General features: G+C 41.2%; 1 protein-coding gene across 1 annotated transcript in view; it reads right to left on the reverse strand.

Moving 5' to 3' along the window:
- The window catches only part of c2cd3 (C2 domain containing 3 centriole elongation regulator), a 128,828-nt gene that overhangs the window by 62,513 nt on the left and 44,854 nt on the right, over positions 1-21,461 (reverse strand). Inside the window, exons 10-17 of the mRNA XM_080197550.1 lie at positions 21,221-21,430; positions 17,543-17,658; positions 16,685-16,803; positions 10,870-11,004; positions 9,009-9,512; positions 8,400-8,551; positions 1,600-1,843; positions 548-725 (exon numbers count right to left, since the gene is read on the reverse strand). Coding sequence (XP_080053676.1) covers positions 548-725; positions 1,600-1,843; positions 8,400-8,551; positions 9,009-9,512; positions 10,870-11,004; positions 16,685-16,803; positions 17,543-17,658; positions 21,221-21,430 — 1,658 coding nt within the window. The remainder of the gene's footprint in view (positions 1-547; positions 726-1,599; positions 1,844-8,399; positions 8,552-9,008; positions 9,513-10,869; positions 11,005-16,684; positions 16,804-17,542; positions 17,659-21,220; positions 21,431-21,461) is intronic.

Raw genomic sequence — 21,461 nt, forward strand, 5'->3', positions numbered from 1 at the left:
AGTAGTGAGCAGCAAACCTCTGATGAAATTTAAGTAAGGGGATGGGTTTTTAAAAATTATGCAGTGGTGGGGACTGGAAGTTAACGTAGGTCAGCAAAGACGGGAGTGATATGTCAGTAGAATTTGATGATGATTAGATAGGCAAGTGCAAAACAAAATGAGGGCAATCCTATCAAACTAGAGAGTGTTGAAAAATGTACTGGAGGAGGAAGGAGGGGTTGGCTATGTTATTTAGTATATATAACTAATCTTAGTTCGTTATCATTGTCATACCTGTTTGGATTCATAAGTTATCCCAATTCCTTCTGATAGTCCATTTCCTGTTATACTGAAAGCTTTTTTTAAAAAACAGCTGCCAAGTTCATTTCTAGTTGACATTTTGTCTTTTGATGGTCTGTTTTACATTTTTGGAAATTCCTGTATTCTTTCCATTAATGCTAATTTCTTCTTTGAATTTACAATTTATTTACAAGAGCTATAAAATGATTATTGTATCATGTTATATGCAGATTGGAAAACAGGGTTCTAAAAATATAAAATAACTTACCATTTACAAACAGCAATGTCTCTATTATGGCATCTGCATCTTGAGTTGGGAAATAATATTGTATGTAGCAGTCTGCTTCACCCCAGACAGTGGATTGCAAAGGAGTCAATCCTTTAAGTTGCATCACATTTATCTCAAATGTGTGCTCCATCAGTGATTCTGTGTCACCTCTGCCCAACTGGGAAAACATACATTAGTGTATCAGAATGGTGTGGTTATATTTTTGAACCTTAAACCTTGCACACATTTAGTAAAATAAAACAGAGTTTACACCACACTAGTAGAATAGTGAATGGTTTCTGAAGAACGCAAGCAAGGTATTTCTCTGGAAATAATTATTTCAGCAATCTCAATGTAAACTAATATCTTGGTGCATTGGAAATAATTATCTCTAGTTTCTGGCTATGGGTTTTGGGACAGCACATCTGCTGCATTTTTCCATTGACATGAAGTGATTTCACCAGTACACAGAGACAGAAATGGTGACATAATACTGGAGGCAACTGTCTATCTAACTCCACAAGTCCAGCAGCACAACCACTTTGCCAGGATAATGTCTCACTGTCCAATCTGACATGAAGCTGGATTTAAAAGGTCAGGGGGATTTGCTAATTTCACAAACACTTTATATTCTTATCACAAGAAGTATTTTGATGTTATTAAAAAGTGGACAACACAATTGTTTTCTCCCAACAATGGGAGATGAGACACTGGTAAACCAAGTACTGCACCTGCACATAACCTCACGTGGCACAGCTTTCTCTTGGGGGCAGGGCAACTCACAAACAGATGAAACTCTTAATAATTTTCATGCTGTTAGCTACACATTGACCTATGGGTACTGATCAGGCTCTACTAATATATTATCACTACAACTTAAACTAGATGAAAGGTTTCAGAGACTGGCACCAATTAGCAAGCACCAAACCCTCATCTGGTTCCTCATGCAAATGAAAAGAGTGTGTTAGGAATGTACCTTTGTCTAGATCATTTAAACACATGCATTTCAACTGCATTAAAATACACATTTCACATTATAAATAATAACAAACCTTTGAAGGAACTGATGGCACTTGTTCCAGGAAATGAGGTGTCCACTGGAAGCCAGGGGCAGAAGTCCCCTCCTCATTTTTTAGTCTCTGAAGTTCTATTATTTGGTTTGCTTCACCCATTGCCAGTAAAACGCGAAGGCTGCCCCTTTGGCTGCCTGTGAAAACATCCATCATTGGCATGTAGCTGTCTACAGCAACCACAGGATATTGAGCTTGGAGCAGCAAATGTGAAATCTTAGGATCCCTTTTGATTTCCAGAAAAAAAAATCAATGTGTCAAATGGAAAGTGGTCACAATTTTCAGTCAATAACTTTTCCCCCTAAATGTTATTAGTTTTCATTTACCACACATAATTTAATTAAATAAAACTGAAAGCTTTTACACATTTCTTATCAGGTAGAAAATGGGTACAATTTTAACATGAAAAAAACCTATCCATGAAAACAAAAATTACCCATTTTCATCAAATCCCAAACTTACACAGGAACTATATTTAATCAAATGTTTTAATTGCATTTTAAAAATATTTTGCATTCCCGCTATCCAGAACTCCTGCCATTTCTCTATTTTTATGTTAACACCTAGCAACTACTTGACATTTCTTTTACTCAGACTGGGAACTAAAGCATGAATAATGAAGAGTACAACCTTTATCCTACCAGTCTATGGTAAATTCTGTGCGTTTGTCTGAAGAGGGTACACTCTCGAGAGACTAAACAGTTGCTTCTTAAATTTCACTGCAGCTATTTGGTATGCATTCTAGACTAAGGTTACAATGACTTTTATTTCTGCACAAAATACATTGACAGGTGGCATGACTTTTGAAGATGGTAATAAGATTAATATACTTTAATAACGGAACGTGGAGAAGTGTTTTAATGGAACGCAGAGGAGAAAAATGGCAATAGAAAACAAGTTTAAAAAAACCCATTCATCCTAATTGAGAAATTAGATCAGAAAACCAACAGAAACAGAAAACCTTCTAATATACCAGCACATTGACATAAAGGCCCTGACTTTCACAGATCACAGAGACTCAAAAATGACAGAAACAGCCTGGATTTTGAAGTCCCACCTGTTTCTGACTTCAAGTACTGAGTTCAAACAGACCCCATTTTCACTGAAGCAAGGCTTTTAACCTGCTGTGAGAAATATAGCTTTAGAGCAGTTGTAAATACATTTAGAAGCAGATAAGGTCTGTAAAACTGCTCAGTTATTTAAGTTCCCAGCTCTTTAAAAAATGTTAATACCAGTGAATTTAAAAATAATTCAAGATGTCAGGTTATTTAAATCTGCTGCCCTTTAAAAAAATAGGCAGCCCATTTCAGAGAGGAGTGAATGAATTATGTTCTTGTGGTTACAGTGGCCATTTGTTGACATAACCCCAAGGGCTAGCTTTATATCATTATTATTGATTAGCCGCTTTCTACAACCTATCATTATCACACTAGGGGCTTTTATATTCACAGGTGATTGAAAGAAAGCATTACTAGAGTGGCTATAGGATTATAAATGGAACTGTTTCTTTTATAAGGATTAAGTAACTGAAGAAATTTACATGTTCAAATGGACATTTTTAAAAATTCAGTAAAGAATGTAATAGATATTAGGAGCAGAAGTAGGCAATTCAGCCCTTCAAGCCTGCAATGTCATTCAATCAGATCATGGCTGATCTCTTCCTGGTTTCAAATCCACCTCCCTACATGTTCCATATATCCATTTAATGCTTAAAAATAATCAGAAATATATCTAGCCCCTTCTTGAAACCATTTAATAATTCAGACTCCACCGCATTATAGGGCAACAAATTCCACAAATTCACTATCCTCATCTCAGTTTTAATAGATATTTAAAATGTTATTTTGTTTAATCTTAACATGACTCCTGAGGTTTACCCATGGTGGATCTGGGCTGGTTTAACATAGATGGCTTAAGGGCAAAGGGTAATGGGTGAGTTGGCATGCATGGACATCTGGACTATAGGAGGCTTTGGAATGGGTAGATGGTATGGGTTGACTTGAGGAGCAGGTGGGGGAGTGAGGGCTAGAGAGCCTTATACCTAACAGAACAACTGGGACAAAGGATGCCTTTTAAACAGCCCACCTTGGCACTTGGCAGCCCACATCTGCCTCCAATCAGCAACTGGGGGCGATAGGCTCAAGTGAGATCTTGCCATTCAAGGGTCTTTCTTCTAAGTAGGTACAGCAAGCTTGGAAATTTCCTAATCCATGTTACCCAACTCTGATGCAATGATCTAGGCCAAAGTTTTCATTGTTGCACAGAGAAAATAATTTGCACAATGAAAATAATAAGAAACCCATGCTGGGTGATTAAATATTTAGAACTGTAAACATTTTGAAAAATAGAACATCATGTTCATTGTGGATTCAACTAAGTCATAAATTTGAATTCAACATGCTTTACCAAAGAAACAGGAGTACCCTGAATAAATTTGAATTTTAACTGACAGGCATTCATATAGTTACATCCAACACGTGCTTTTGGAATGTGATCACTAATGCAATGTAGGAATGTAGCACTAATTGATGCGCAGTAAACTCTCACGAACGGCAATATAATAATCATTGGATAATCTGTTTTTGTGACGTTGATTGAGGGATAAGTATTGGTCATAAAAACTGGAGATACTTCAAAATAGTGCCAGCTGCCAGATTTGGCGGATGGGGCCTCAGTTTAATAAATCACCCAACCATTTAGCACTCCCTCAGTACTGCACTTGTATGATGACCTTGATTTTTATGTTCAAGCCCTGTAGTGAACATTGTGAATCAGAGGCAAGATTATACCAACTGAGCCACAGCTGACATTGATTCTACAAAGTAGAGAAGTGGCTGCTTGATGATTTATGTTATTTGTTCATGACTAAAATTCAATAGCAAAATTTATCACTTAGTTGCAAATTCAATCTGAAAGCTTGTGCAGAACCATAAGAAGAGTGAAAGTAAGGAGCTTCACTTGAAAAGGCTCAGTTCTCTGATACTAGTGTTGTATGTAAGATCTGTACCAATTGTGTTTTCAACCTACATTAATTTCTGCACTCCCAAATTTCAATCTGAATCTCCTCACTTTCAAATTAATTGGTAGCCTTCAGCAAATGTGTTTTGGAAGAACACCATGTTGCGGGGCTTTCCACAGTTTGGTGGGGCACAGTGGTTAGTACCGCTGCCTCACAGTGCCAGGGACCCAGGTTCGATTCTTACTTGGGTCACTGTCTTTGTGGAGTTTGCACGTTCTCCCCGTATTTGTGTGGGTTTCCTCCGGGTGCTCCAGTTTTCTCCCACAGTCGGAAAGACATGCTGGTTAGGTGGATTGGCCATGCTAAATTCTCCCTCAGTGTACCCAAACAAGCGCCGGAGTGTGATGACTAAGGGATTTTCACAGTAACTTCATTGCAGTGTTAATATAAATGTACTTGTGGCACTAATAAACTTTAAACTAGTTCACTTCATTGAAAAAGTGAAGGAGATTGTCCCTTTCTGAATTTATTACGGTTGCTGATCATCATCACCACCAGACATGTAATCCTTAAATCTACATCTGATTACTTCACATAACGGACTTAGTTATTTAAAATGTGCATCAACAATTCTGCATTATTCTATGGTCAATTATAAAGTTCAGATTCGAAATTCAGTTTCAAAGGTAAATGGACATCATTCTACAGGAACGTATGTATGCCCATTCCTGTCTCCTTCTAGCCCTGCCAAGCCACTAACAACTGACATCTAACGGAAGCTGTTGCCTCAGTTTACAAATAATCTCAAATGAACAAGACAAGCATTTTGGCACTTATTATTATGCCATTGAAACAGTAACAGCAAAAGGCAGCTGCTCTTGAGTGGTGATGAAGAGGAATAAACAGGAAAAGACAACCAGGTTAGGAAGGTGGGATGACCAGGTCAGGATGTAATGGGGATGGCAGAAGCAGTGGTAATAGCATAAGGCAGTGGCGGGTGACAGGTAGCATTCTTTTGAGTGCAGTGTCAGGGCATACAATCCTATTGGAAGGCAAGGATAGTATCAAGGTGGTAGCAAGGGATGATATCGGAGCCAAAGAGCAGAACGTGGAATCGTTGTGGGTGGAGATTAGGAACAGCAAAGGGAGGAAGACGCTGGTGGGTGTCGTCTATAGGCCCCCGAATAATGATCTGGAGGTGGGGCGGGCTGTTAACACGCAAATAAGTGCGGCGTGCAGGAATGGGACGGCAGTAGTTATGGGAGATTTCAATCTGCATATTGTTTGGTCGACCCATGTTGGACGAGGTGGGCTCGAGGAGGAGTTCTTGGAATGCTGCCGGGATAATTTCCTTGAACAGTGTGTGTTGGAGCCGACGAGGGAGCGAGCTATCTTGGATCTGGTGCTATGTAATGAGGCGGGTAGAATTAAGGACCTTGCGGTGAAGGATCCTCTTGGAGAGAGTGATCATTGTATGGTGGAGTTTCTGGTGCAGATGGAGGAGGAGAAAGTGGGTTCCCGGACACGCGTCCTTTGTTTGAATAGAGGGGAGTATGGTAGGATGAGAGAAGAATTGGCAAATGTGGACTGGGGAGTGCGTTGGAAGGTAGGTCTGCTGAGGAGCAGTGGAGGATCTTTAAGGAGATCTTTCTTGGTGCTCAGCAGAAATTTATTCCGATGGTCAAAAAGGACAGTAGGAAGAGAGGTAATAAGCCGTGGATAACGAAGGAGGTGAAGGAAAGTGTTAAATTAAAAGCGGAGGAATTTAGAGTAGCTAAGAGCAGTGGGCGAGAAGAGGATTGGGAAAGGTTTAAATGTCAACAAAGATTGACAAAGAAGTTGATAAAGGAGGGTAGGAGAAGCTATGAGGCTGGGCTAGCACTTAATATAAAAAAGGATAGCAAGAGTTTTTACAAATATATAAAAAGGAAGAGGCTGGCTAGGGTGAACGTTGGTCCTTTAGAGGATGAGAAAGGGGAGCTAGTGGTAGGGGATGGGGATATGGCTAAGGTATTGAATAACTTTTTTGTTTCTGTCTTCACGGAGGAGGACGTGAATAATTTGCCGGGTGTTAGCGATGGAAAGGTGGTAGGAATGGAGGGTCTTAATGACATTACTGTTACTAGAGAGGTGGTGCTCGACAGACTGGAGGGGCTGATTGTGGACAAGTCCCCAGGACCGGATGGAATGCATCCGAGGGTTCTGAAAGAAATGGCGGAGGTGATAGTGGATGCCTTGGTGGTTATTTTCCAGACGTCGCTGGATTCCGGGGAAGTGCCGGAAGATTGGAAAACGGCTAATGTTACGCCATTGTTTAAGAAGGGTGCCAGGCAAAAGGCGGGGAATTATAGGCCGGTTAGTTTAACGTCTGTGGTAGGTAAAATGTTAGAATCCGTCATTAAAGGAGGAAATTGCGAGGCATCTTGAAGGGAATTGCTTGATAGGGCGGACGCAACACGGTTTCATTAAAGGGAAGTCGTGTCTGACAAATTTACTGGAGTTCTATGAGGATGTGTCTAGGGCAGTGGATAGAGGAGAGCCGGTGGATGTGGTCTTTCTGGATTTTCAGAAGGCGTTTGACAAGGTACCTCACAAGAGGTTATTGCAGAAGGTCAGGGGACATGGAGTTGGGGGTAGGGTGTTAGCGTGGATAGAGGATTGGTTGTCAAATAGGAGGCAGAGAGTGGGGGTCAATGGGTGCTATTCGGATTGGCGGTTGGTGACTAGTGGGGTGCCCCAGGGGTCGGTGCTGGGGCCTCAGCTATTTACCATTTATATAGATGATCTGGAGGAGGGAACCGAGTGCAGGGTGTCGAAATTTGCTGATGACACCAAGATTGGGGGAACGGCAAATTGTGCGGAGGGTGTGGAGAGTCTGCAGAAGGATCTAGATAGGCTGGGCGAATGGGCCAGGAAATGGCAAATGGAATTTAATGTTGGCAAGTGTGAGGTGGTCCACTTTGGTAGGAAGAATGGTAGGAAGGACTATTACTTACGTGGCGAAAAACTGCAGCAGGCGAAGGTGCAGAGGGACCTCGGGGTCCTTGTGCATGAGTTGCAAAAACCCAGCTTGCAGGTGCAGCAGGTGGTCAGGAAGGCGAATGGGATGCTGGCCTTCATAGCGAGGGGGATTGAATATAAAAGTAGGGAGGTCTTGCTGCAGCTGTATAGGGCATTGGTGAGGCCGCAGCTGGAGTACTGTGTGCAGTTTTGGGCGCCGCACCTGCGCAAGGATATTTTGGCCCTGGAGGGAGTGCAGAGGAGGTTTACTAGGCTGATACCGGAGTTGAGGGGATTGAGCTATGAGGAGAGGCTGAATAAACTAGGCTTGTACTCGTTAGAGTTTAGAAGAATGAGGGGAGATCTCATTGAGACGTATAAGATGATGAATGGGATGGATAGGATAGAGGTGGAGAGACTCTTCCCGCTCAAAAAAGACAGTAGGACTAGGGGGCACAGCCTCAAGATAAAGGGGAGGCGGTTTAGAACGGAGTTGAGGAGGAACTTCTTCACTCAAAGGGTGGTGAATCTCTGGAATTCTCTGCCCGTTGAAGTGGTGGAGGCTGCCTCGCTAAATATTTTTAAGAAGCGGGTTGATGGGTTCTTGATAAGAGAGGGGATTAAGGGTTATGGGGAGAGGGCGGGAAAGTGGAACTGAGCCACGACAGATCAGCCATGATCTTATTGAATGGCGGGGCAGGCTCGAGGGGCTAGATGGCCTACTCCTGCTCCTATTTCTTATGTTCTTATGTCTTAGATTGGCCAATCTATTTGTGGTTACATTTGAACGAATATGCCATTTCATCTGGTGAATGCTACTTACCTAAAAGATAAGTAAAATTGATGAAGAGGAAGCTTCACAAGGCCAAGTAGCTTTTCCTGCCCTGTGTTAATCACTTTATTCCAGATTTCGATTATCATCACGTTATTTTTCATCCTCTCTAGTAATCTGGAAGTCAATGTGACTGGAGCTACCTAGCAAAAAAACAAAAAAAAATCTACCTAATACTTGAAGTAATTCTGAAAGTGAATCCATCAATAATTAAATACAGTTCATATCACAGGCTGGGTTGTTCAATCAAAATTCATACTCTAATTTTTCTTTCTTACACCCTTTGCATGTAAATGGCACAGTTGTTGCAAAATTACATTTCTTTAAATTATGATTACACTGCTATACTGAAATGGACAAAATCTAGGATAAAATAAAAATTCTGCATGAAGAATTAGAATAGTTTTTAGGTCAATTTACAGTAATCAGAGCAACAGCTTTTCTTCTCCTGCAGCCACAGCACATTTTCGCCAATGGCCTATTGGCCATGTACATTTTTATAGCAATGAAAGAAACAAACATCTTCTTAATATCTTGTCCAAAATGTTAGTGTTTGTGATCTGTTAATATTTGCTGAATCTCTATATAAAAAAATCTTACCAATGAAAAGTTAAAAACTGGGCAGCTTGTGCTCCAGCTAACAGGGGACCTCGTCGCCTCATCTGTGCTGAAAAGCTTACACTTTAAGTAGATATTGTACTGTTGCTGCATCATGCCATCTCCCATGACAAAATCTTTTCCATTAGGCACCATCAGCAGAACATGCAATAAGAAACCCTCTTCTTCCTCTACCGAAGAACTGAGCTGTCCTATTAAATTTTGCACTGCAGGTACAGAGGAAGGACAGCAATGTTCTGACTGGTAAATTCTGGGTACATCTTGCACATGACTTTGCTTCAACTGAGCTTTGATCTTTTGTTTAGATGAATCAGGGGCATGAGGTCCAACAGGACTTGGATCCACTAGATGCACATCAACATCTTTGGGCTCTGGTGGCAAATTTGGTCCAGAGCTGGATACAACATAAGCAGTCTTAGGAGAAGCAGCTAATCTGGTATTAGCGCTGGTGAAATCTTTATCGTCAGCTCCAAGCTCCACAGACACCTACAAAACAAACCAAGTTATAACTTTAATGAATAAAGTATAAAGAAAATAAATCACTAAACCTTTGAGACTCAAGTATTAATATTTTCATTTCTCTGTTCTCTCAATTTCCTTCCCTGTCCCTCTCCTAAAATTGACTCTTTACTGGGCATCAAGTCATAATCCAGAACGTTCCTTGCCAAAATGACCATTGTTTATATGGGTTTAGATGAGCAGATTGGTAAACTATTTTACCTGAAAAGATTATCACAGCCTCACCTCAGCCCAAATTTTCATTGAGTCACGTGTGCAGAGTCAGGGGAATTCCCAGCCCTGTAAACCCAACCTTTAAAAAATAACTGGCTGCATTTGCAATTTTTAGTTGAGGGGAGGGTCTGTCAGGGGTTGGATGACTGGGATGGATAGAAAAAGCCCCTCAAAGCAATACTTCCCAAATCTTGGAGGAGACATCTCTGGGTTATCAGTCTAGTGTCAAAATTGTAAATGATGTCCAACTGTTAGCTAACCCAGTGGCCAAGACGCAATGGATGAATGTTGACAATGCTATGTTCATCATCCCATCCACTTGTCTTCTTGCCATCCATCTAACCAATGCACCACACTGTGGGCCTATTTAAATCCCTGATATCTGCAGAACAATATGGCATAATAGTCTGACTAAGAGGAATTAAACCAGTAGGGCTCAGTGGTTGCTGAGCACAGTATGCTAACTTGGAGTCACAACCACAACATACATGGCAACAAGCATTTGTGCAGAGCCATTCTCTTCACATCATAAGCAGTATTTCTTGATGAAATGTTGGAAGTGGTTAGTGCACATAGGCACAAGAAAGTGAATGACAGCAACGTAATCTGAATTACACATGACCATTTCACCTTACTTTCTCATGAACAGAATGTTCCACAGAGGAGCCACAGGGGAAAAGAGGGGACAGCGGTCTCATAATTCTCAGATCAGGACCAGCAAATCTTATTTATCATAGAATCCTACAGTGCAGAAAGAGGCCCTTCAGCCCATCAAGTCTGCACCGAACACAATCCCACCCAGCCGTACCTCCATATCCCTACATATTATACCCACTAATCCCGCTACCCTGGACATTAAGGGACAATTTCTTAGCATAGCCAATCAACCTAACCTGAACATCTTTGGACTGTGGGGGAAAACCAGAGTACCTGGAGGAAACCCACACAGACATGAGGAGAATGTGCAAACTCCACACAGACAGTGACTCCAGCCGAGAATCGAACCCAGGACCCTGGAGCTGTGAAGCAGCAGTGCTAACCACTGTGCTGGTAGCTGCACTGCAGCTTTCAATTCTCCCTCCCAAACCACTATACAAATTTGAACGCTTACCTTTAAAGGGCCAATCTGTTGCTGCTTCCCTTTATTGTCACACACCATTTCCACAGGCAATTCACTGGTTATAGTTAACAAATCTGACTGAATGACAGATCGAAGAGCAAGACTAGCTGTGCCAATCAAAACAGGCTTCAACGAAGAAAAGGAAAAATATAATTCGGTTAGAACAGCTGAAGCAAATTATTTCACACAAGATTATTTATACACATTATAAAATGCCTTTTGCTGCAATAAATGCACAGAGTTATTTGTGCATTTTAAATATGCATCTTTGATCACACTGTGCACATTAATAACAGTTTGCTCAGTTTTCAGGGAGAGAAGAAATCAGAATCTGGTTCCTCATCTGTTCACAGATGCCTCCTTGTGGTCAGCTCCTGATATGGCAGAAATCCGGAAGCAATTCAGGCTCCACTTCTTAGCTTTTGGTCATACTAATATCAACAGATGATCAGAGAACAAACAAAGTCACCAATAATGCATTAAGTTATATCCAGTGTACTAAAAAATGCTCCAGAGCACTGGTTTAGTCACAAATTTTGCTGAATTGACAATCCAAGCTATCCATTCCGATTATGGGAATATAGCAGCAGGAATAGACTATTCAGCATGCCGAGCCTCCTCTGCATTCAACTAGATTATAGCTGATTGTCTAACTCAATGCCATTCTGTCACCGATCCCTTGAGGTCATTAGTATCTAGAATTTCTATATCTTAACCATACTCAAGCTTCCACAGCCCTTTGAGGTAGAGAATTCCAAAAATTCATCACCTGCTGGGTGAAGAAATTCCACCTCATCTCAGTCCTAAATGGCTCGCTATTTATTCTGAGACTGTGTCCCTGGTTCTGGACTCACCAATCAAGAGAAACCTCCCTTAAGAGGTTTGTAAGTTTCTGCAGTAACTTGTTGCTGGACCATCCGTCACAACCTAATGTCTCAACTTGGCCATAAAAAGGCATTGTGATATTTAATATTCCTCTACTAGGAAGATGACCCAAAGTTAAAGATGACTCAAAGCATCTGCATTTGCATTGTTCTTCTCTGTACTGTACACAATTTTACACAGGGCACTCATCGAGGGCTTAGGATTGTGGTGATTTTGAACGAATGCAACTAAATGTGCGGGTTAGGTGGGCTGGCTATGCTAAATTGACTCTTAGTGCCAGGGAGATTAGTGGAGTAAATATATGGGGTTATGGGGATAAGGCCTGGGTGGGATTGTTATTGATGTAGACTCAGTGGGCCAAATGGCCTCCTTCTGCACTGTAGGGATTCTATGATCATCCAACTGTACTAAATCCTCAAATGAAATGTCCCCCTGGTTTTCATGGTATTGCTAAATTTCTCACTAGCTTGTAAATCTTTGCCCAGCACACACACACACACACACACACACACACAAGAATTTTTAGTCATCTGCAAGTCTGGTCACCAAAAAAATACCTTTCCACATATTTGGTCCAACCCCTGTTCGTGTTCATTAACTCACTAATAGTCCTGAACATAATCATGGTATTACTAGTTTGTTTTTCAAAGGTAACTCATCAACCCCCTAATCACACCTTTGACCACCGCTCACTTTGTAAACTAGCTACTACTTGGACTACTCATTGTGCAAATCTTCATCATGCCATGCTGAACCACAAATTTTTATTTCCTTTTTATTTTGCTATTTTCTCCTTGTTGCCAAAAATATGTGGTAACTTGGTCATAAAAAATGTAGTCAAATGTGTTGTGATATTCAAAATCTTTTACTTATAAAAACGTTGAGATACAATACAGCATGAACTCAGAATTGGAGGCAGCTAATTACACAGGACCCTCGTAGTTACGACTAAGCCCGCAAAAACCAGCATTACTGATGACACCACTCACACGTACTCATACCCACTAAAGATATCAGTATATACTTTAAAATAGGAAGATGCTTGCTATAACAGTCTATAACAATTTCAATTAGGTCGTACCTCATTCTCCTGAAAAAGATACAGGTTCAGTGTCCTCAATTTCTCTTCAAAGGCCAACCCTGCCATCTCAAGAATTAGTCTGGTGAACCTCTGCTGCACTCCCTCTATGCTAAGTACATCCATGCTTAGTTAAGAGGACCAAAATTGTATGTAATGTTCCACATGCGGTCTAACCAAAGTTCTATGCATCTGAAGAAAGACATTGTTATATATTGTATGTGTTACCTGGCTTGCCATACTTTACAAGCCAGTGCATTATTCAGCTGCTGGAGCAGTGAAGGACAGTTGCAATGTTAGTCACTTCCTGTGCTTCAAGTGTACTGACTGATTTGAAAGGATTGTACCAGAACCAATTACTGCCATACTCAAGTGTAACATACAAAGCCAAAATACCATTTGCAGTCCTAAGTGCCTGCTGCATCTGCATGCTAGCCTTCAGTGACTTCTGAACAAGGAAACCCAAGTCCCTTAGGATACCAACATTTCTTAATCTCTTACATTTAAGAAATATGCTGTACTTCCATCCCTCCTACCCAAGTGGATAACATTGTGCATCCACATTATATTCCATCTGCCACTTTCTTGCCAATCACCAAGTCTGTCAAAATTTACTTGAAGTTTTTTTGCACCATCCTTAACACATATCCCCATCTAGTTTTGTGTCATCCGCAAACTTGGGCATATTACATTTGGTCCCCATTTTCAAATCGTTGGTAAAAATTCTGAATAGCTGGGGCTCCAAGTACTGATTTAGCTTGTCTACCTGACAATGACCATTTATCCTTACTCTCTGTTTTTTGTCCATTAGCCCATCCATTCAAGTACATTACTCCCTATTCAATGTGTTCTAAATTTTATGTACTAAATTTTATAGTCCCTGTGTGAGACTATATTAAAAACCTTCTGAAAATCCAAATACACCAACTCCATTGCTTCTCCCTTATCACTTCCGCTGATAATGTCCTTAAAAAACCTTCAACATGTTTGTCAAACATGATCTCCCATTTGTAAATTAATTGTGATTCTGTTCAATTATCATTATTTTTTAAGGGTCCAGTTATCACATCCTTTATAGTAGATTTTAGTATTTTTCCCAGCTACTGACATCAGTCTAACAAGTCTATAGTTCCTTGTTCTCTTCTCCTTCTTTCCTAAAACAGTGGGGTTACATTTGTAACATTCAAAATGCATCCACCTCTTTCAATAGTTCGGGATGTAAAGTTTAAAGTTTTAAAGCCTAGTTTTTATTAGGCACAAGGAAGGCTTACCTTATTGCAATTAAGTTATGTGAAATTCCCCTAGTCGCCATATTCCGGCACCTGTTCAGGTCAATGCACCTAACCAGCACGTCTTTCGAACTGTGGGAGAAAACTGGAGCACCCAGAGGAAACCCACGCAGACACAGGGAGAATGTGCAAGCTCCGCATGGACACAGTGACCCAAGCTGGGAATCAAACCCGGGTTCCTAGTGTGGTGAGGCAGTAGTGCTAACCACTATGCCACCCCCATGTAGCTCATCTGGATCCTGGGGCATTTAACAATTTGCAGTCCATTAATTTCTCCAGTATTAAGAACATAAGAAATAGGAGCAGGAGTAGGCCATCTAGCCCTACGAGCCTGCCCCGCCATTCAATAAGATCATGGCTGATCTGTCGTGGCTCAGTTCCACTTTCCCGCCCTCTCCCCATAACCCTTAATCCCCTCTCTTATCAAAAACCCATCAACCCGCGTCTTAAAAATATTTAGCGAGGCAGCCTCCACCACTTCAACGGGCAGAGAATTCCAGAGATTCACCACCCTTTGAGTGAAGAAGTTCCTCCTCAACTCCGTTCTAAACCGCCCCCCTTTTATCTTGAGGCTGTGCCCCCTAGTCCTACTGTCTTTTTTGAGTGGGAAGAGTCTCTCCACCTCTATCCTATCCATCCCATTCATCATCTTATACGTCTCAATGAGATCTCCCCTCATTCTTCTAAACTCCAACGAGTACAAGCCCAGTTTATTCAGCCTCTCCTCATAGCTCAACCCCCTCAACTCCAGTATCAGCCTAGTAAACCTCCTCTGCACTCCCTCCAAGGCCAAAATATCTTTGCGCAGGTGCGGCGCCCAAAACTGCACACAGTACTCCAGCTGCGGCCTCACCAATGCCCTATACAGCTGCAGCAAGACCTCCCTACTTTTATATTCAATCCCCCTCGCTATGAAGGCCAGCATCCCATTCGCCTTCCTGACCACCTGCTGCACCTGCAAGCTGGGTTTTTGCAACTCATGCACAAGGACCCCAAGGTCCCTCTGCACCGTCGCCTGCTGCAGTTTTTCGCCACGTAAGTAATAGTCCTTCCTACCATTCTTCCTACCAAAGTGGACCACCTCACACTTGCCAACATTAAATTCCATTTGCCATTTCCTGGCCCATTCGCCCAGCCTATCTAGATCCTTCTGCAGACTCTCCACACCCTCCGCACAATTTGCCGTTCCCCCAATCTTGGTGTCATCAGCAAATTTCGACACCCTACACTCGGTTCCCTCCTCCAGATCATCTATATAAATGGTAAAAAGCTGAGCAGGAGCCAAACCAAGCCGTGGTACAACCAGAAAAGATGCTTTTTGTGCTGCATCTGTAAACATTAGCAAGAGTTGTAGCTGACATGCCAAATTTCCTTAGTCTTCTGAGAAAGTAGAGGCATTGGTGGGTGTTCCTAACTTTGGTCAGCATGGAGGGATTAGGACAGATTGTTGGTGATCTGGACACCTAAAACCTTGAAGCTCTCGACCATTTCTACCTCATCCCCATTGATGTAGATGGGGACATGTTCTCCACTGCACTTCCTGAAGCCGATGACAATCTCCTTTGTTTTGTTGGTATTGAGGGAGAGATTACTGTCGTCACACCAATTCACCACAGTGGTGTGGTCAGCAAACTTGGGGGCCAATTTGGCCACAGTCATAGATGTACAAGAAGTATAGTAGGGGCTGAGAACACAGCCTGTGGGGCACTAGTGTTGAGGATGATTGTGGACCGATGTTGAGGATGATCATAAATCATCATCTCGCTTTCAATCCTTTCAAAGTTTCTCCCTATCTGCTCTGTCCAGGCCCCTCATGAATTTAAATACCTCCATCAAATCTCATATTGACTATCTTGTCCCAAGGAAAACAGTCCTAGCTTTTCCGTTCTATCTTCATTTCTAAAGTTCCTCACCCCTGGAATCACTCTCGCAATTCTTTTCTTTTTGAACTGAGCCTCCTAATACCTTCACATCCTTCCTAAAGTGTGATACCCAGAACAGGTTGCAATATTCCAGCTGAAGCTGAACTAGTGATGAATAATAATACAATACAAACCTCTTTGCTCTTGTACACTGTGCCCTTATTAAGTCCAGCATACTTTATGTTTTATTATCTGCTAACTCAACATAGGTTTTATCCTACAAATATTTTAGGGGTAGGCAGGAAAATAGATTTGAAACAACAATCAGATCAACTACAATCTTATCAAATGGCACTGCAAGCTCAGGGCTGAATGGCCTACATCTGCTCCTAATTCTTGAGTTCTTATGAGTACACTGACAACTCTGCACTCTGGCATGGAGCAGGGCTGTCTTGGACAGAAATTTCTGGATCTGTTGTTGAATTATTCATTTGCAGATGCCAGAAGTGTCTGCCCAGTTGACCCCGTTATAGTGTTGTCAGTTTCACTGTTAATCTCATCATAAAATCTGACCCAATGTTGATTACGGGGTAAATTTCAAATTAGTTTGGCTTAAAAATTTTAAGAACATACCAGGTCACAAAATAAATATTTACATTATCAAGTCTTTTGAAACACAGTTGAAGTCTAACCTTTTTCTGCGTACTCTTCCTGGAGTAAATTTTGAACAGAAGATCTGAGTTCCACCATCGTTCTATCATTAAACCACTAAAACAGATAGGAAAAACAAAGCGCTGCTGGAACTTAACAGCTGTAGAAAATAGAAAACAATAATTTTTTAAAAAAGTAATTATAATCCCTAGTAATGAACCTTTAAATATCCACTGTTACCGCCTGCCACAATTAACTAACTCAGGACAACCTTAGCAATAATTTTCTCTTTTGCCATGGTCAAGGTGACCATTGAGTTTTTCTTCCATCATCCAAGCCAAAGATTCCTTGGTTCTACCCAGCATGAAGCTCACAAGAGCATGTTAGGAGACCTACTGTACTACATCTTTTCTTCCTCTTCCTCACAACAAAAATCAATTTCAATAACTTCAGGAAGAAGCTTCAGCTAATTTTTCTGAATGCTCAATTCAAAATCAATAAAATGTGGCTGCACTAACTATACTGTGACATTTACCATTGACTTGAATATTGTGCCTCAAATTAAGGTTTTTTCTAAATTACCAATTCAATATTTTATCCTACTCTAAGATTTCTCCAAGACTCATAAAATTCCCTATCCAGCAATGTGGAAAATACGTCCTCTTGTCAATTTTGAGATAGAAAGCAAGTTGGCAGCTCAGACAAATTCATTGTTTATTTTCTAGTAAGAACAGACGCCACAATAATTTCCTGCCTTTATTCATTACCACTGTCTCCAACTGACATGGATAAGAGCACAAAAATTTACCTAAAAACAGAACTATATTTTGGGATATAATGTTAACCATACACAATTTCTAATTAAATGCACCACCAACACATTTGTCTATTTGTCTTACCTTCTCTTGTAACTTTACTGGAGGCTACCCGTGTAATTTCAGAGGCCATTGACACACCTCTAGCTCCACCTCTTGAAGGTGTGGCTACAGGAAAGTTATACTCAACAAAGTAAGTGCTGTGGAATATCAAAAAAAAGGAATTGGGATTTAATTCTTGAAATAATTATATTCTTCAAATGAAGTCAATAAATTGTCTGCAGCTTTTTCATTAATCAATCTATTGAATCACAGAATCCCTACAGTGCATGAAGGGTTCCATGATTCTGCACCAACTCTTGAAAGAGCACCATATCCAGCCCCTCCCGCCCCGTCCCAATCCCCACACCTCTGCACATTCAGAACGCAAGAACTAGGAGCAGGAGTAGGTCATCTGGCCCCTACAGCCTGCTCCGCCATTCAATAAGATCATGGCTGTTCTTATTGTGGACTCAGCTCCAATCACCCACCCACTCACCATAACCCTTAATTCCTTTATTGTTCAAACATTTATCTATCCTTGCCTTAAAAAGCAATTAATGAGGTAGCTTCAACTGCTTCACTGGGCAGGGAATTCCACAGATTCACATTCCTTCATTGAAGAAGTTTGTCCGCAACTCAGTCCTAAATCTGCTTCCCCTTATTTTGAGGCCATGCCCCTTAGTTCTAGTTTCACCTGCTAGTGGAAACAACTTCCCTGCTTCTTACTTATCTAGTCTCTTCATAATCTTACTTGATTCTATAAGATCTCCCCTCATTCTCTGAATTCCGGTGAGTATAGTCCCAGTCTACTCAGTCTCTCCTCATAAGCCAACCCTCTCAATTCCAGAATCATCCTCTGCACCCGCTCCAGTGCCAATATATCCTTTCTCAAGTAAGGAGACCAAAACTGTACACACAGTGCTTCAGGTATGGCCTCACCAGCACGTTATACACCTGCAACATAACCTCGCTGTTTTAAACTCCATCCCTCTAGCAATGAAGGACAAAATTCCGTTTGCCTTCTTAATTACCTGCTGCACCTCCAAACCAACTTCTTGGGATTCTTGCACAAGGACACCCACTCCCCTCTGCACAGCAGCATTTACCCTGCTAATCCACCTAACCTACACATCTTTGGACACCAAGAGGCAACCCCCCAATCTGCATATCTTTGGACTATGGGAAGAAATCAGAGCACCCAGAGAAAATGCACACAGGCACGGGGAGAATGTGCAAATTCTGCACAGACAGAAGTCACATAAGGCTCGAACCTGGGTTCTTGGCAAAGTGAGGCACCAGTGCTAACCACTGTGCTGCCCTATATCCCCCAGCAACATACTTGGAGTCACCACTCAGCAGAAACTAAAAGTAACAAAGCCCATACAAATGGCTTCCAAAAAATGAAATACATTAATTTATATGGATCTGCTGCTGGAACTATTTTAATCACACTGACTAGTCTGCGACATTACACCCTCATATACTTGAGGGTCATCAAAATTGTTGCTAGCATTTTAACACACAACCAAGTCCCATTCTCCTATCACCTTGGGACCAGATCAGGAATTCCAAGGTATATTATGAAGTTAGCCCAGACCCCAACTTTTATGATTTTGGCATTAGATGAGCATAAGATATTCTGCTCCAGGTATGAATCAACTGACCCACTAGGAAGCTTTTATCAAAACAAATTGTATTTAAGAACACAGAATACAACAAAAAGAATCAGCATAACTTTTACCAATGCATATACTTAAACATGACAAATTATAATACTTAATAGCTAGCTATCTTTATAGTTCCAATGTAAGCAGTACTCCATAAACATTAATCCCTTCTTTAGAATCAGTTAGCACCAGATATGCTCACGTGGATGCTAGATTCCCAGCCTTTTAACACCTCTGGATAGAAATCCAGGCAGACACGTGTCTTCTGACTCTCATATAACCACCTCCAGTGAATTACAGAATCTCAGAAAAAGAAGCTTTTTTTTTAAAGCAGATTCTAGTCTCCAACTCGAGAAAGAAAAAGAGACACAGAGAAAGCAACCTCCTTCTAAAGATCCCAAGCAGCACACTGAACAGGATTTCTCTGTGTAAGCCTAGCTCCACCCAGTCACCTGATTTTTCTGTCAATCAACCTAATCAAGTCCTACTTTGCAAAACCCCAGGGGAAAAAAACATTTGAGTCATGTTGGCCTCAACATCAGTTGCGTGGCCCCAAGTTTTCTCCCTGCACCTCTTCACCATTCTACCTTCTGCTTTCCTCCCTTGAGACAGTTCCTAAAACATGTCTCTTTGACCAAGGTTTTTGGTTACCTGACCTAATATCTCCTTATATGGCTGGTTATCAAATTTTGTTTTGTAATGCTACTGTGAAGTGCTTTGGGACATTTTATTATGTTAATTGTAACGTACAAGTTGTTTTTGTTGATTTTCATGATCCCCTAACCGACTGAACTGACAACTGTCGACAGTAATCTCACCATCAGTGATAATGCTTGCTTGCATTTCAAAAAAAAATTTTACCGGGGAGGGCTATGGTTAATTTGTCCTCTCCAAAAGATACGTAATCACTGCATAACATTTTCTTATCTTTCCCTGTGCAATCATGTTACCCATTAGAACAAGGAGTAGGAGCAGGCTTGCTTTGTTATTCAACAAGACGTGGCCTTAACTCCATTTTTCTGCATGCCTCCACCATAACTCTCAATTCTCTTGTTAATCAACAATCTAACTCAGCCTTCAATATTCAACAACCCAGCTTCCACTGCTTGCTGGAGAAGAGAATTCCAAATACTAATCACTCTCTGAGAAGAAACTGTTTCTTGACTCAGTCTTAAGTGGAGACTTTTGCAGCCAAGTCATTTCAATGTGCAATTTTTTTTTATGTAGGGCTAAATTGCTTTTTTAACCAACCAAATCAATCACTTGGAGAGTGCAAGTAGATTCCCAGCCATTACTTCAGATCTCCTGCACACAACAGAAAGGAGACTGATAAAGCAATCCATAAAATGTTAATAAGACACAAATACAAAATTCAGATATGTCAGCCAAGAAACAAATGCATTTACACAATAGTGGGGTATGCTAGACCAGCCGATTCTAAGATGTGAAAGAAAGAACTTGCATTTATACACAGACTTTCAAAATGGTTGTCAGGTTGTTTGATAAAAGCCAACCAATGACCATCTCCAACAAGAGCTTTGCGAAAGTTTTCTCTTGACATACTTTAGCATTGCCATTACAGAATCCCCCCCAGTAATAGATCAGAAACCTAACTAAACCAGCCACAAGTATGCAGTGGCTACGAGACCAGATCAGGGGCTGGCGATTCTACACATTCTAGCCCACCACCTGACTCTCTAAAGCTTCTCCATTTTCTTTAAGATAGCCAGGAATAGCCTCCATTTGCCAGGATGAGTGCAGCCGCAACAATATTTTAGAAATTCAACACTATTCAGGACATAGCAGTCTGTTGATTGACAACACAGCCACCACACTGAACACCCACTCCCTTCACTACTAAAAAACGGCAACTGTGACAATGCAGCATGCATTTAGTTACACATCAAAACAAAAATCTACATGATGTATTGAAGTGAGTTTAAACCCACACCTGCTAATTCTGAGGCAAAAGTGCTGACAAATATGCCAATCTGCCATTTTAGAGGCAAGCTTAAGAACTGCACATGCTGTGCTGTGACATTTCAGAAATTACCATTTTTTTCCTGGAACAGGTCGAGGTGGCTTTCCACGACTGCCTTTTTGCTTTGGGGTTGTTTGAGTGCTATCTGGGGGAAGTTTTAGTGTTTCAATGATAACTCTGGCCAGATGAAGGCGACCCAGCAGTGTTAGTCTATCAACACTTAATTCGATAGCTTGCATCTCCTGCTCAGCTAATAGAGGGCCTTCTTGCACAGGGTAGGAGCTGTAGAGAAGAGACATTAAAATGATTAAAC

Source organism: Carcharhinus amblyrhynchos, chromosome 10, assembly GCF_965287045.1.
Source record: "Carcharhinus amblyrhynchos chromosome 10, sCarAmb.v2.hapA, whole genome shotgun sequence".
NCBI classification, from domain to species: Eukaryota; Metazoa; Chordata; class Chondrichthyes; order Carcharhiniformes; family Carcharhinidae; genus Carcharhinus; species Carcharhinus amblyrhynchos.